The following is a 15,007-nucleotide window of genomic DNA, read 5'->3' as shown; positions in this document are numbered from 1 at the left end:
TAGACGATAGGATAGGATAGAGGATAGGATAGGATAGAGGATAGGATAGGATAGAGGATAGGATAGGATAGAGGATAGGATAGGACAGAGGATAGGATAGGGGATTTGATAGGATAGAGGATAGGATAGGATAGAGGATTGGATAGGATAGAGGATAGATGATAGGATAGGTTAGAGGATAGGATAGGGGATTTGATAGGATAGAGGATAGGATAGGATAGAAGATAGGATAGGATAGAGGATAGATGATAGGATAGGATAGAGGATAGGATAGGGGATAGGATAGGATAGAGGATAGGATAGGATAGAAGATAGGATAGGATAGAGGATAGGATTGGATAGAGGATAGGATAGGATAGAGGATAGGATAGGATAGAGTATAGGATAGGATAGAAGATAGGATAGGATAGAGGATAGGATAGTAGAGAGGATAGAGGATAGGATAGGATAGAGGATAGGATAGGATAGAGGATTGGATAGGATAGAGGATAGATGATAGGATAGGATAGAGGATAGGATAGGGGATTTGATAGGATAGAGGATAGGATAGGATAGAAGATAGGATAGGATAGAGGATAGATGATAGGATAGGATAGAGGATAGGATAGGGGATAGGATAGGATACAGGATAGGATAGGATAGAGGATAAGATAGGATAGAGGATAGGATAGGATAGAGGATAGAGGATAGGATAGAGGATAGGATAGGATAGAGGATAGAGGATAGGATAGGATAGAGGATAGGATAGGACAGAGGATAGGGTAGGGGTTTTGATAGGATAGAGGATAGGATAGGATAGAAGATAGGATAGGATAGAGGATAGGATAGGATAGAGGATAGGATAGGATAGAGGATAGGATAGGATAGAGTATAGGATAGGATAGAAGATAGGATAGGATAGAGGATAGGATAGGATAGAGGATAGGATAGGATAGAGGATAGGATAGGATAGAGGATAGGATAGGACAGAGGATAGGGTAGGGTATTTGATAGGATAGAGGATAGGATAGGATAGAAGATAGGATAGGATAGAGGACAGGATAGGATAGAGGATAGGATAGGATAGAGGATAGGATAGGATAGAAGATAGGATAGGATAGAGGATAGGATAGGATAGAGGATAGGATAGGATAGAGGACTGGATAGGATAGAGGATATTATAGGATGGGGGATAGGATAGGTGATTGGATAGGATGGAGGATAGGATAGGATAGAGGATATTATAGGATAGACGATAGGATAGGATAGAGGATAGGATAGGATAGAGGATACGATAGGATAGAGGATAGGATAGGACAGAGTATAGGATAGGACAAACGGTAGGATAGGATAGAGGATAGGATAGGCTACAGGATAGGATAGGATAGAGGATATTATAGGATAGACGATTGGATAGGATAGATGATAGGATAGGATAGAGGATAGGATAGGATAGATGATAGGATAGGATAGAGGATAGGATAGGATAGAGGATAGGATAGGATAGAGGATTGGATAGGATAGAGGATATTATAGAATGGAGGATAGGATAAGATTGAGGATAGGATAGGGGATTGGATAGGATGGAGGATAGGATAGGATAGAGTATAGGATAGGATAGAGGATAGGATAGACGATAGGATAGGATAGGATACAGGAAAGGATAGGTTTGAGGATAGGATAGGATGGAGGATAGGATAGGATAGAGTATAGGATAGGATAGAGGATAGGATAGACGATAGGATAGGATAGAGGATAGGATAGGATAGAGCATAGGATAGGATAGAGGATAGGATAGGATAGAGGATAGGATAGGATAGAGGGTAGGATAGAATAGAGGACAGGATAGGATACAGGATTGGATATGATACAGGAAAGGATAGGATTGAGGATAGGATAGGATGGAGGATTGGATAGGATAGAGTATAGGATAGGATAGAGGATAGGATAGACGATAGGATAGGATAGAGGATAGGATAGGATAGAGGATAGGATAGGATAGAGGATAGGATAGGATAGAGGATAGGATAGGACAGAGGATAGGATAGGGGATTTGATAGGATAGAGGATAGGATAGGATAGAGGATTGGATAGGATAGAGGATAGATGATAGGATAGGTTAGAGGATAGGATAGGGGATTTGATAGGATAGAGGATAGGATAGGATAGAAGATAGGATAGGATAGAGGATAGATGATAGGATAGGATAGAGGATAGGATAGGGGATAGGATAGGATAGAGGATAGGATAGGATAGAAGATAGGATAGGATAGAGGATAGGATTGGATAGAGGATAGGATAGGATAGAGGATAGGATAGGATAGAGTATAGGATAGGATAGAAGATAGGATAGGATAGAGGATAGGATAGTAGAGAGGATAGAGGATAGGATAGGATAGAGGATAGGATAGGATAGAGGATTGGATAGGATAGAGGATAGATGATAGGATAGGATAGAGGATAGGATAGGGGATTTGATAGGATAGAGGATAGGATAGGATAGAAGATAGGATAGGATAGAGGATAGATGATAGGATAGGATAGAGGATAGGATAGGGGATAGGATAGGATACAGGATAGGATAGGATAGAGGATAAGATAGGATAGAGGATAGGATAGGATAGAGGATAGAGGATAGGATAGAGGATAGGATAGGATAGAGGATAGAGGATAGGATAGGATAGAGGATAGGATAGGACAGAGGATAGGGTAGGGGTTTTGATAGGATAGAGGATAGGATAGGATAGAAGATAGGATAGGATAGAGGATAGGATAGGATAGAGGATAGGATAGGATAGAGGATAGGATAGGATAGAGTATAGGATAGGATAGAAGATAGGATAGGATAGAGGATAGGATAGGATAGAGGATAGGATAGGATAGAGGATAGGATAGGATAGAGGATAGGATAGGACAGAGGATAGGGTAGGGTATTTGATAGGATAGAGGATAGGATAGGATAGAAGATAGGATAGGATAGAGGACAGGATAGGATAGAGGATAGGATAGGATAGAGGATAGGATAGGATAGAAGATAGGATAGGATAGAGGATAGGATAGGATAGAGGATAGGATAGGATAGAGGACTGGATAGGATAGAGGATATTATAGGATGGGGGATAGGATAGGTGATTGGATAGGATGGAGGATAGGATAGGATAGAGGATATTATAGGATAGACGATAGGATAGGATAGAGGATAGGATAGGATAGAGGATACGATAGGATAGAGGATAGGATAGGACAGAGTATAGGATAGGACAAACGGTAGGATAGGATAGAGGATAGGATAGGCTACAGGATAGGATAGGATAGAGGATATTATAGGATAGACGATTGGATAGGATAGATGATAGGATAGGATAGAGGATAGGATAGGATAGATGATAGGATAGGATAGAGGATAGGATAGGATAGAGGATAGGATAGGATAGAGGATTGGATAGGATAGAGGATATTATAGAATGGAGGATAGGATAAGATTGAGGATAGGATAGGGGATTGGATAGGATGGAGGATAGGATAGGATAGAGGATATTATAGGATAGACGATAGGATAGGATAGAGGGTAGGATAGGGTAGAGGATAGGATAGGCTAGAGGATAGGATAGGACAAACGGTAGGATAGGACAAACGGCAGGATAGGATAGAGGATAAGATTTGCTATAGGATAGGATAGGATAGGGGATAGGATAGGATAGAGGACAGGATAGGATAGAGGACAGGATAGGACAGAGGATAGGATAGGATAGAGTATAGGACAGGATAGAGGATATTAGAGGATATAGGATTCGAAAGGATAGGGGATAGGATGGAGGATACAATAGGATAGAGGATAGGATACGATACAGGATAGGATAGGATAGAGGGTAGGATAGGGGATTGGATAGGATAGGATAGAGGATATTATAGGATAGAGGATTGGATAGGATAGAGGATAGGATAGGACAGAGGATAGGATAGGGGATTTGATAGGATAGAGGATAGGATAGGATAGAGGATTGGATAGGATAGAGGATAGATGATAGGATAGGTTAGAGGATAGGATAGGGGATTTGATAGGATAGAGGATAGGATAGGATAGAAGATAGGATAGGATAGAGGATAGATGATAGGATAGGATACAGGATAGGATAGGGGATAGGATAGGATAGAGGATAGGATAGGATAGAAGATAGGATAGGATAGAGGATAGGATTGGATAGAGGATAGGATAGGATAGAGGATAGGATAGGATAGAGTATAGGATAGGATAGAAGATAGGATAGGATAGAGGATAGGACAGTAGAGAGGATAGAGGATAGGATAGGATAGAGGATAGGATAGGATAGAGGATTGGATAGGATAGAGGATAGATGATAGGATAGGATAGAGGATAGGATAGGGGATTTGATAGGATAGAGGATAGGATAGGATAGAAGATAGGATAGGATAGAGGATAGATGATAGGATAGGATAGAGGATAGGATAGGGGATAGGATAGGATACAGGATAGGATAGGATAGAGGATAAGATAGGATAGAGGATAGGATAGGATAGAGGATAGAGGATAGGATAGAGGATAGGATAGGATAGAGGATAGAGGATAGGATAGGATAGAGGATAGGATAGGACAGAGGATAGGGTAGGGGTTTTGATAGGATAGAGGATAGGATAGGATAGAAGATAGGATAGGATAGAGGATAGGATAGGATAGAGGATAGGATAGGATAGAGGATAGGATAGGATAGAGTATAGGATAGGATAGAAGATAGGATAGGATAGAGGATAGGATAGGATAGAGGATAGGATAGGATAGAGGATAGGATAGGATAGAGGATAGGATAGGACAGAGGATAGGGTAGGGTATTTGATAGGATAGAGGATAAGATAGGATAGAAGATAGGATAGGATAGAGGACAGGATAGGATAGAGGATATGATAGGATAGAGGATAGGATAGGATAGAGGATAGGATAGGATAGAAGATAGGATAGGATAGAGGACAGGATAGGATAGAGGATAGGATAGGATAGAGGATAGGATAGGATAGAAGATAGGATAGGATAGAGGAAAGGATAGGATAGAGGATAGGATAGGATAGAGGACTGGATAGGATAGAGGATATTATAGGATGGGGGATAGGATAGGTGATTGGATAGGATGGAGGATAGGATAGGATAGAGGATATTATAGGATAGACGATAGGATAGGATAGAGGATAGGATAGGATAGAGGATACGATAGGATAGAGGATAGGATAGGACAGAGTATAGGATAGGACAAACGGTAGGATAGGATAGAGGATAGGATAGGCTACAGGATAGGATAGGATAGAGGATATTATAGGATAGACGATTGGATAGGATAGATGATAGGATAGGATAGAGGATAGGATAGGATAGATGATAGGATAGGATAGAGGATAGGATAGGATAGAGGATAGGATAGGATAGAGGATTGGATAGGATAGAGGATATTATAGAATGGAGGATAGGATAAGATTGAGGATAGGATAGGGGATTGGATAGGATGGAGGATAGGATAGGATAGAGGATATTATAGGATAGACGATAGGATAGGATAGAGGGTAGGATAGGGTAGAGGATAGGATAGGCTAGAGGATAGGATAGGACAAACGGTAGGATAGGACAAACGGCAGGATAGGATAGAGGATAAGATAGGCTATAGGATAGGATAGGATAGGGGATAGGATAGGATAGAGGACAGGATAGGATAGAGGACAGGATAGGACAGAGGATAGGATAGGGTAGAGTATAGGACAGGATAGAGGATATTAGAGGATATAGGATTCGAAAGGATAGGGGATAGGATGGAGGATACAATAGGATAGAGGATAGGATACGATACAGGATAGGATAGGATAGAGGGTAGGATAGGGGATTGGATAGGATAGGATAGAGGATATTATAGGATAGAGGATTGGATAGGATAGAGGATAGGATACGATAGAGCATATTATAGGTTAGATTATAGGATAGAATAGAGGATAGGATAGGATAGAGGATAGGATAGGATAGAGGATTGGATAGGATACAGGAATGCATTGAGGATATGATACGATAGAGGATAGGATAGAGTATAGGATGGTGGATAGGATACAGGATAGGATAGAGGATTGGATAGGATAGAGGATATCATAGAATAGAGGATTGGATAGGATAAAGGATTGGATAGGATAGAGGATAGCATTCAGGATAGGATAGGATAGAGGATATTATATGATAGACGATTGGATAGGATAGACGATACAATAGGATAGAGGATAGGATAGGATAGAGGATTGGATAGGATAGAGGATAGGATAGGATAGAGGATTGGATAGGATAGAGGATAGGATAGAGGATAGGATAGAGGATTGGATAGGATAGAAGATATTATAGGATAGAGGATAGGATATAATAGGGGACGGGATAGTATTGAGGATAGGATAGGGGACTGGATAGGATGGAGCATAGGAGAGGATAGAGGATAGGATAGAGGATAGAATAGGATAGAATAGGATAGAGGATAGGGTAGGATAGAGGATAGGATAGGAAAGAGGATTGGATAGGATAGAGGATATTATAGGATGGAGGATAGGATAGGGGATTGGATGGGATAGAGGATAGGATAGAGGAATGGATAGAATATAGGATATTATAGGATAGAGGATAGGATAGGATAGATGATAGGATAGGATAGAGGATAGGATAGAATAGAGGATCGGATAGGATAGAGGATTGGATAGGATAGAGGATATTATAGGATGGAGGATATGATAAGATTGAGGATAGGATAGGGGATTGGATAGGATGGAGGATAGGAAAGGATAGAGGATATTATAGGATAGACGATAGGATAGGATAGAGGATAGGATAGGATAGAGGATACGATAGGATAGAGGATAGGATAGAATAGAGGATATGATAGGACAAACGGTAGGGTAGGATAGAGGATAGGATAGGCTAGAGGATAGGATAGGACAAACGGTAGGATAGGATAGAGAATAGGATAGGCTAGAGGATAGGATAGGATAGGGGATAGGATAGGATACAGGACAGGATAGGATAGAGGATAGGATAGGATAGAGAATAGGATAGGGGATTGGATTGGATAGGATAGAGGATATTATAGGATGGAGGATAGGATAAGATTGAGGATAGGATAGGGGATTGGATAGGATGGAGGATAGGATAGGATAGAGGATAGGATAGAGGATTGGATAGGATAGAGGATATTTTATCATAGAGTATAGGATAGGATAGAGGATAGGTTATGCTGGAGGATAGGATATGATAGGATAGGATAGAGGATAGGATATGATAGAGGATAGGATAGGATAGAGGATAGGATACTATGGAGGATAGGATATGATAGAGGATTGGATTGGATAGAGTATAGGATAGGATAGAGGATATTATATGATAGAGGATAGGATAGGATAGAGGATAGGATAGGATAGAGGATTGGATAGGATAGAAGATATTATAGGATAGAGGATAGGATAGGATAGATGATGGGATAGTATTGAGGATAGGATAGGGGACTGGATAGGATGGAGCATAGGATAGGATAGAGGATAGGATAGAGGATAGAATAGGATAGAATAGGATAGAGGATAGGATAGGAAAGAGGATAGGGTAGTATAGAGGATAGGATAGGATAGAGGGTTGGATAGGATAGAGGATATTATAGGATGGAGGATAGGATAGGGGATTGGATGGGATAGAGGATAGGATAGAGGATAGGATAGAGGAATGGATAGGATAGAGAATAGGATACGCTATATGATATTATAGCATAGAGGATAGGATAGGATAGAGGATTGGATAGGATACAGGAATGCATTGAGGATATGATAGGATAGAGGATAGGATAGAGTATAGGATGGAGGATAGGATAGAGGATAGGATAGAGGATATCATAGAATAGAGGATTGGATAGGATAAAGGATTGGATAGGATAGAGGATAGCATTCAGGATAGGATAGGATAGAGGATATTATGGGATAGACGATTGGATAGGATAGAGGATAGGATAGGATAGAGGATTGGATAGGATAGAAGATATTATAGGATAGAGGATAGGATAGGATAGAGGATGGGATAGTATTGAGGATAGGATAGGGGACTGGATAGGATGGAGCATAGGATAGGATAGAGGATAGGATAGAGGATAGAATAGGATAGAATAGGACAGAGGATAGGATAGGAAAGAGGATAGGGTAGGATAGAGGATAGGATAGGATAGAGGATTGGATAGGATAGAGGATATTATAGGATGGAGTATAGGATAGGTTAATGGATGGGATAGAGGTTAGGATAGAGAATAGGATAGAGAATTGGATAGAATGGAGGATATTATAGGATAGAGGATAGGATAGGATAGAGGATAGGATAGGATAGATGATAGGATAGGATAGAGGATAGGATAGGATAGAGGATAGGATAGGATAGAGGATTGGATAGGATAGAGGATATTATAGAATGGAGGATAGGATAAGATTGAGGATAGGATAGGGGATTGGATAGGATGGAGGATAGGATAGGATAGAGGATATTATAGGATAGACGATAGGATAGGATAGAGGGTAGGATAGGGTAGAGGATAGGATAGGCTAGAGGATAGGATAGGACAAACGGTAGGATAGGACAAACGGCAGGATAGGATAGAGGATAAGATAGGCTATAGGATAGGATAGGATAGGGGATAGGATAGGATAGAGGACAGGATAGGATAGAGGACAGGATAGGACAGAGGATAGGATAGGGTAGAGTATAGGACAGGATAGAGGATATTAGAGGATATAGGATTCGAAAGGATAGGGGATAGGATGGAGGATACAATAGGATAGAGGATAGGATACGATACAGGATAGGATAGGATAGAGGGTAGGATAGGGGATTAGATAGGATAGGATAGAGGATATTATAGGATAGAGGATTGGATAGGATAGAGGATAGGATACGATAGAGCATATTATAGGTTAGATTATAGGATAGAATAGAGGATAGGATAGGATAGAGGATAGGATAGGATAGAGGATAGGATAGGATAGAGGATTGGATAGGATACAGGAATGCATTGAGGATATGATACGATAGAGGATAGGATAGAGTATAGGATGGTGGATAGGATACAGGATAGGATAGAGGATTGGATAGGATAGAGGATATCATAGAATAGAGGATTGGATAGGATAAAGGATTGGATAGGATAGAGGATAGCATTCAGGATAGGATAGGATAAAGGATATTATATGATAGACGATTGGATAGGATAGACGATACAATAGGATAGAGGATAGGATAGGATAGAGGATTGGATAGGATAGAGGATAGGATAGGATAGAGGATTGGATAGGATAGAAGATAGGATAGGATAGAGGACAGGATAGGATAGAGGATAGGATAGGATAGAGGATAGGATAGGATAGAAGATAGGATAGGATAGAGGATAGGATAGGATAGAGGATAGGATAGGATAGAGGACTGGATAGGATAGAGGATATTATAGGATGGGGGATAGGATAGGTGATTGGATAGGATGGAGGATAGGATAGGATAGAGGATATTATAGGATAGACGATAGGATAGGATAGAGGATAGGATAGGATAGAGGATACGATAGGATAGAGGATAGGATAGGACAGAGTATAGGATAGGACAAACGGTAGGATAGGATAGAGGATAGGATAGGCTACAGGATAGGATAGGATAGAGGATATTATAGGATAGACGATTGGATAGGATAGATGATAGGATAGGATAGAGGATAGGATAGGATAGATGATAGGATAGGATAGAGGATAGGATAGGATAGATGTTGCGGAATATAGCCAAGTGCTGAGTCAGAAGGACTCAGAAAAGGTGCAGTAGAGAAAGAAAAGTGAAATATGTAAGGAAGGAGGATAGTGTGAAGAACGAGAGAGTATATAATGAAAACAAAAGATATATTCACGAACGGTAACAGTAACGGTACAGGAGTGAAAGTGAAGCCCGCAGACACTTGTATTAGACGGCGATCAGTCGATCGTAAAGACAATAAATCAGCGCTATGCAAGGATCAGTCGATCACGAGCAGGAGTCAAAGGGAGACCCGTTTCGGAAACGCAGGTCTACTTATACTAACGCGGGCCGTTGGTTTCGGCAGGATGAGGAGTGGGATTTTCGAAATAGGCAAGGATGAGGCAGAGCAGCCCGTTCGTTAGGACGTCCTAACGGCGTCCCAACGGTCGGGGCTGCGATGGGAACAAAGGGTAGAGGCAGTGGATTTCGGAGTTTGGAAAACAACCAACGGCCCGCGCGGCGCGTGCATGAGAATCGCACGAGAGCCAGTGTTTACAAATTCGAACAGCTGACTGTTGTCGCGCGAGGAAGACGGTGTTTACCGGCGACGGGCAAAAACGCCGATGCGTGATCGCTCATGCACGACGCCGGTGTCGGTGGCAATAATACCCGGATTAAACGGTTAATTCGGGGAATCGAATTATAATGAAGACGGCGACGAGAAATCCGCCGATGCAGATTTTAAACATTCCGCCCGCCTTCGGCTATCGCCGAATGTGGACAGATCGCGGAAGCGGGGGAATGTCGGCGGACGGCGCGGCGCGACGGCAGGTTATGCCTGGTTCTCTCCGGTCTGGAGAAGTCGGACTATTTTTGTTACCGGCCGGGTGAGCGAAGTGGTGGCTGTTCTAACGGTGATGACCCGGACATGGCCGTCGGCTCCAGGGTGGACGTCGGTGATGCGTGCGAGCGGCCACTTCGTGGGGGGGGTGGCTTCGGACTTCACCAGCACGAGGTCCCCGACGCCCAGGGATGGCTGGGTGGTTGTCCACTTCCTTCGCGTTTGAATTTGGTGCAGGTATTCTGCGGACCAACGTCGCCAAAAATGTTCCACCCGCTGTTGGAGTTGTTGCCACCGGGAGAGCCGCGAGGTAGGGACGTCGTGCAGCGTGGGCTCCGGGGTGGCCAGGAGGGGGCCTCCGACGAGGAAGTGTCCCGGCGTCAGGGGGGTCAGGTCCTCTGGGTCGTCCGTCAGTGCCTGGAGTGGACGCGAATTCAGGCACGCCTCCACCTGGCAGAGGAACGTCGCCAGCTCCTCGTACGTGTGAGCGTTGTCGCCGACGACGCGACGGAGATGGTGCTTCACGGAGCGGACGGCTGCCTCCCATAGCCCGCCGAAGTGAGGTGCTCCTGGTGGAATGAATTTCCACCGCACTCCCTCCTTGGACAGCTGTCCGGCGATGGCAGCTGCTTCCTTGGACGATGCCCGGAACATGCGGCGCAGTTCCTGGTCAGCCCCCACGAAATTTGTGCCGCAGTCGCTCGTTACAGAGGCGCATGGTCCCCGTCGGCCAGTGAATCGCCGGAATGCTGCGAGAAAGGCGGCCGTGGTGTAGTCCGACACAGCTTCGAGATGGACTGCCCGGGAGCTGTAACAAACGAAAATGGCCACATACCCCTTGATAGATTTGTGGCCACGTCCTGGCGCCGTTTTTAATTTGAACGGGCCGGCGTAATCCACGCCTGTGTGGGTGAATGGGCGCGATGGCGTGACCCGGTGGAGTGGTAGGTCGCCCATTAATTGGCTGGCGGTTGCCGCCCGCCATCGGAGACATCTGATGCAGCGGGAGACGCATTTCTTCACGTTTTGGCGTCCTTGTGGTATCCAAAATCGTTGGCGGACGGATGCCAGGGTCAACTGCACACCCCCATGCAGTGTCCGTCGGTGGTGCTGCTCGACGATCATCTCGGTCAACTTTGATCCTGATGGCAGAATGATGGGGTGCTGCTCGTCATAGGAGAGCAGGGAGTTTTTTAATCTCCCTCCCACCCGTAGAATGCCCTGGTTGTCGAGGAACGGGGTCGTCGCTCGGAGGGCACTGGACGGTCGAAGAGGTTGTCCATTGTTGAGAGCAGAGAGCTCTCGTTCGAAGGTCGATCCCTGCACAATCTTGATCCAGAGCGCCTCCGCTTGGCTCACCTCCTCTGGATGCAGGATCGGGAAGACGTCTCCTGGTGACGGAGCTGGTCGACGTCTCGTCCAACGCAGACACCAGGCAGTGACCCTCAAAAGTCGGGTCAGCGATGAGTAACGATGCAGCAGGGACTCGTGCTCCGTGTCGGCTATCCGGGTGTGGAAGCTGGTCGTCGTCGGGGCCCGCTCCTCCTCGGTGGTGTCGAGCGTGGGCGAGGTCGTGTCCCACGTCGTGGGATGTTCGGTGAGCCACGCGGGTCCGTGCCACCATAGGGGGTGACTCGCGAGCTGGCTGGCGGGAATGCCTCGCGAGGCACAGTCGGCAGGGTTGTCCTGGCTGCCGACGTGGTGTAGGCGGACGTCCGGTACAGTTCGGTGGAATTCAGCCACCCTGTTGGCGACAAAAGTACGCCACCGCGTCGGTTCACCGTGTAGCCATGCGAGGGTGACGGTGGAGTCTGACCAGAGGTGACTCGTGTCGAACTGCAGTCCCATCTCGCGGCGTAGGTGGGATAGCAGTCGGGCCCCCAGTACTGCAGCGCACAGCTCGAGCCGTGGGAGAGACAGGCTCTGGAGCGGCGCTGTCTTTGTTTTTGCTGCAACCAGAGTGACCTGTGTCCGGTGTGGGTTGCTGGTCCGGATGTAGGCGGCTGCAGCGTAGGCTCGTTCGGAGGCGTCCACGAAGACGTGGAGTTGCTGAGTGGTCGTAGCTGGCTCCGTGCCCAGCCATCGTGGGAGCCTCAGCGACGTTAGGTTGGCCGCGTCGGCGGAAAGTTTCCTCCACGTTTCAGCTGCGGTCGATGGAAGCTGCTCGTCCCAGTCGAGGCGGTGCTGCCACAGCTGCTGAAGGAATATTTTCCCTCGGATGGTCGCGGGTGCCAGCCATCCGAGGGGGTCGAACAATTTTGCCACCTGGGACAGCACATACCGCTTCGATAGTGTCGGAAGTGGAGACGATTCGGGAGGGTGATCCTCCTCTCGCAGTCGGCCCTGAAAGAATCCACCCGAAGATGGTTTCTTGAGCGACTGGAGCGTGTTGTCCACCGCGACGTATCCCTTCCAGAAGAATCTGGGGATACACATCCGCTCCGAGCAGGAGCTCGATCGGTGTCGCCGAGGTTGCCCTGGGGTCTGCGAGCGGCAGGCCGTTGATGTGGGGCCAGCGCGGAGTGTGGGTGGCACCAGAGGGCTTGTAGGCCGTCAGCCTGGGCAGCACCAGTGCCTCCACCGTGCATGACCGTCCGAGTCCGGGAACGGTTGACGTCAGGGTCAGTCTGACCTTTCCTCGGGAGGTTGCTGTGGCCTTTCCTCCGGCGCCGAGGACCAGGCGCGAACACGACGTCCGAGGAAGTCGCATCGTCTGGGCCAGTGCTTCGCTGATGAGCGACACCTCAGAGCAGGGGTCAATCAGTGCGCGAGCTGTGACCATCCGGCGTCCTGCAGTCGCTGTGACCAGGGCGGTGGCGAGCAAGACAGGACCTGAGTCAGAGGTGGAGTTGAGCCTCTTCGTGGTGTGCAGCGTTGCGACCGTCGATGCGTTGCTGGATCCGTCGGACGCCTCGTGCAGCATCGTGTGGTGTGGTTGGGCACACCGTTGGCACCGCTTTGCCGACGGACAGTTCCCGACGGTGTGCGGACCGAGGCAGTTTTTACACCAGCGGCGACTCGTGACCATTTGGAGACGGGCTGCAGGGGTCAAGGATCGGAACGCGCTGCAAAAACACAAAATGTGGTCTCCTTGGCACAGGTTGCACCGAGGCCTCGATGCGGCGTCCGTGGCGGTGTGTAGCGCCTTGACCTTCGTGGGCGGCGGTTTTGATGGTGCGGGAGTGCGAGTCCCCTGACGGAACTCGAAAGCCTCGAGAGTTCTCGTCGTCGTCTCGAGAAATTCGAGGAGTTCCGAGAAGGCGGGGAGATTCACGCTGTTTCCCAGGGACTTTTCCCACTCCTTCAAGGTGTGTCTGTCCAGTCGACGGATGGTATGGTGGACGATCCAGTGGGATTCGTCGGTGACTGGTACCCCGAGGCTGTTCAGGACCGCCGTCGCGTTGCACGTGGAGTTCAAGAGGCCCTTGAGCTCCGTTGCACTGTGATTGACACATGGCTTGATGTTGTACAATGCGTCGAACTGCGCGGCAACCAGAAGTCGTCGATTCTGGTAGCGGTGCTCTAGCAGTTTCCAGGCCTGGTCAAAGTTGGCGGCAGTGACGGGAATCCGTTGAATCAGCTGCGCTGCTTCCCCGGTGAGGCTCGCCGACAGGTAGTGGAAGCGCTCTGCATCCGTCCAGGCCTCGTCGTCGATGACCAAGGACATGAAGAGGTCCCGGAATCGCGTCCAGTCAGTAAATTGACCGGAGAACGTGGGCAGTGTGATCCGTGGCAGTGACGATCGAGGTCTGGGCCCTGGCGTGGGTGGATGTCCTGCAGTTGAGGGTGCCTGACTCTGCTCGACGTCTTCGAGCATCGTGGACAGAATTCCCTTCTGATTGCAGTACACATCCTGCGTTTGGTCGAAGAAGTCCTCGGTGAAGTAGTCCACCTGACGGTTCTCCTCAGTAGTGGAGGCGATGATTTGAGCGTCGCGGTCTTGAAACTGCGCCCAGGCCTGGTCCAAACAAGACAATTTGGCCAAAATCGTCCCCTTGTTGATATTCGCTTTGCCCTGCTTCCGGAGATTGTCCACGGTTCGTGCGATGCGCCCGAACAGAATGTGTTGATGGGCGATAAGCGAGTCCATGACGAGTAGAAAGGAGAAGAAGAGAAAGGAAAAGTATACAAGAAAAGAGATGGAGAAGTGCGCGTGGATGGAAAAGTGGAAAGGAATCCGGCTCGAAGGACCAAATGTTGCGGAATATAGCCAAGTGCTGAGTCAGAAGGACTCAGAAAAGGTGCAGTAGAGAAAGAAAAGTGAAATATGTAAGGAAGGAGGATAGTGTGAAGAACGAGAGAGTATATAATGAAAACAAAAGATATATTCACGAACGGTAACAGTAACGGTACAGGAGTGAAAGTGAAGCCCGCAGACACTTGTATTAGACGGCGATCAGTCGATCGTAAAGACAATA

General features: G+C 46.7%; 1 protein-coding gene across 1 annotated transcript; it reads right to left on the bottom strand.

The window, feature by feature from the left end:
* Positions 1-10,580: 10,580 nt before the first annotated feature.
* On the bottom strand, positions 10,581-14,679 carry LOC143363739 (uncharacterized). The gene is made up of 2 exons (XM_076804279.1): positions 13,066-14,679; positions 10,581-12,998 (listed from the first exon to the last, which is right to left on the bottom strand). Exons 1-2 carry the CDS (start codon positions 14,677-14,679, stop codon positions 10,581-10,583), a joined length of 4,032 nt encoding a protein of 1,343 aa, XP_076660394.1.
* Between the last annotated feature and the right edge of the window lie 328 nt (positions 14,680-15,007).

This window comes from Halictus rubicundus, unplaced genomic scaffold, assembly GCF_050948215.1.
Source record: "Halictus rubicundus isolate RS-2024b unplaced genomic scaffold, iyHalRubi1_principal scaffold0108, whole genome shotgun sequence".
Taxonomy (NCBI): domain Eukaryota; kingdom Metazoa; phylum Arthropoda; class Insecta; order Hymenoptera; family Halictidae; genus Halictus; species Halictus rubicundus.
The sequence above is the reverse complement of the archived record's forward strand: the minus strand, read 5'-3'. Positions and strand labels throughout refer to the sequence as shown.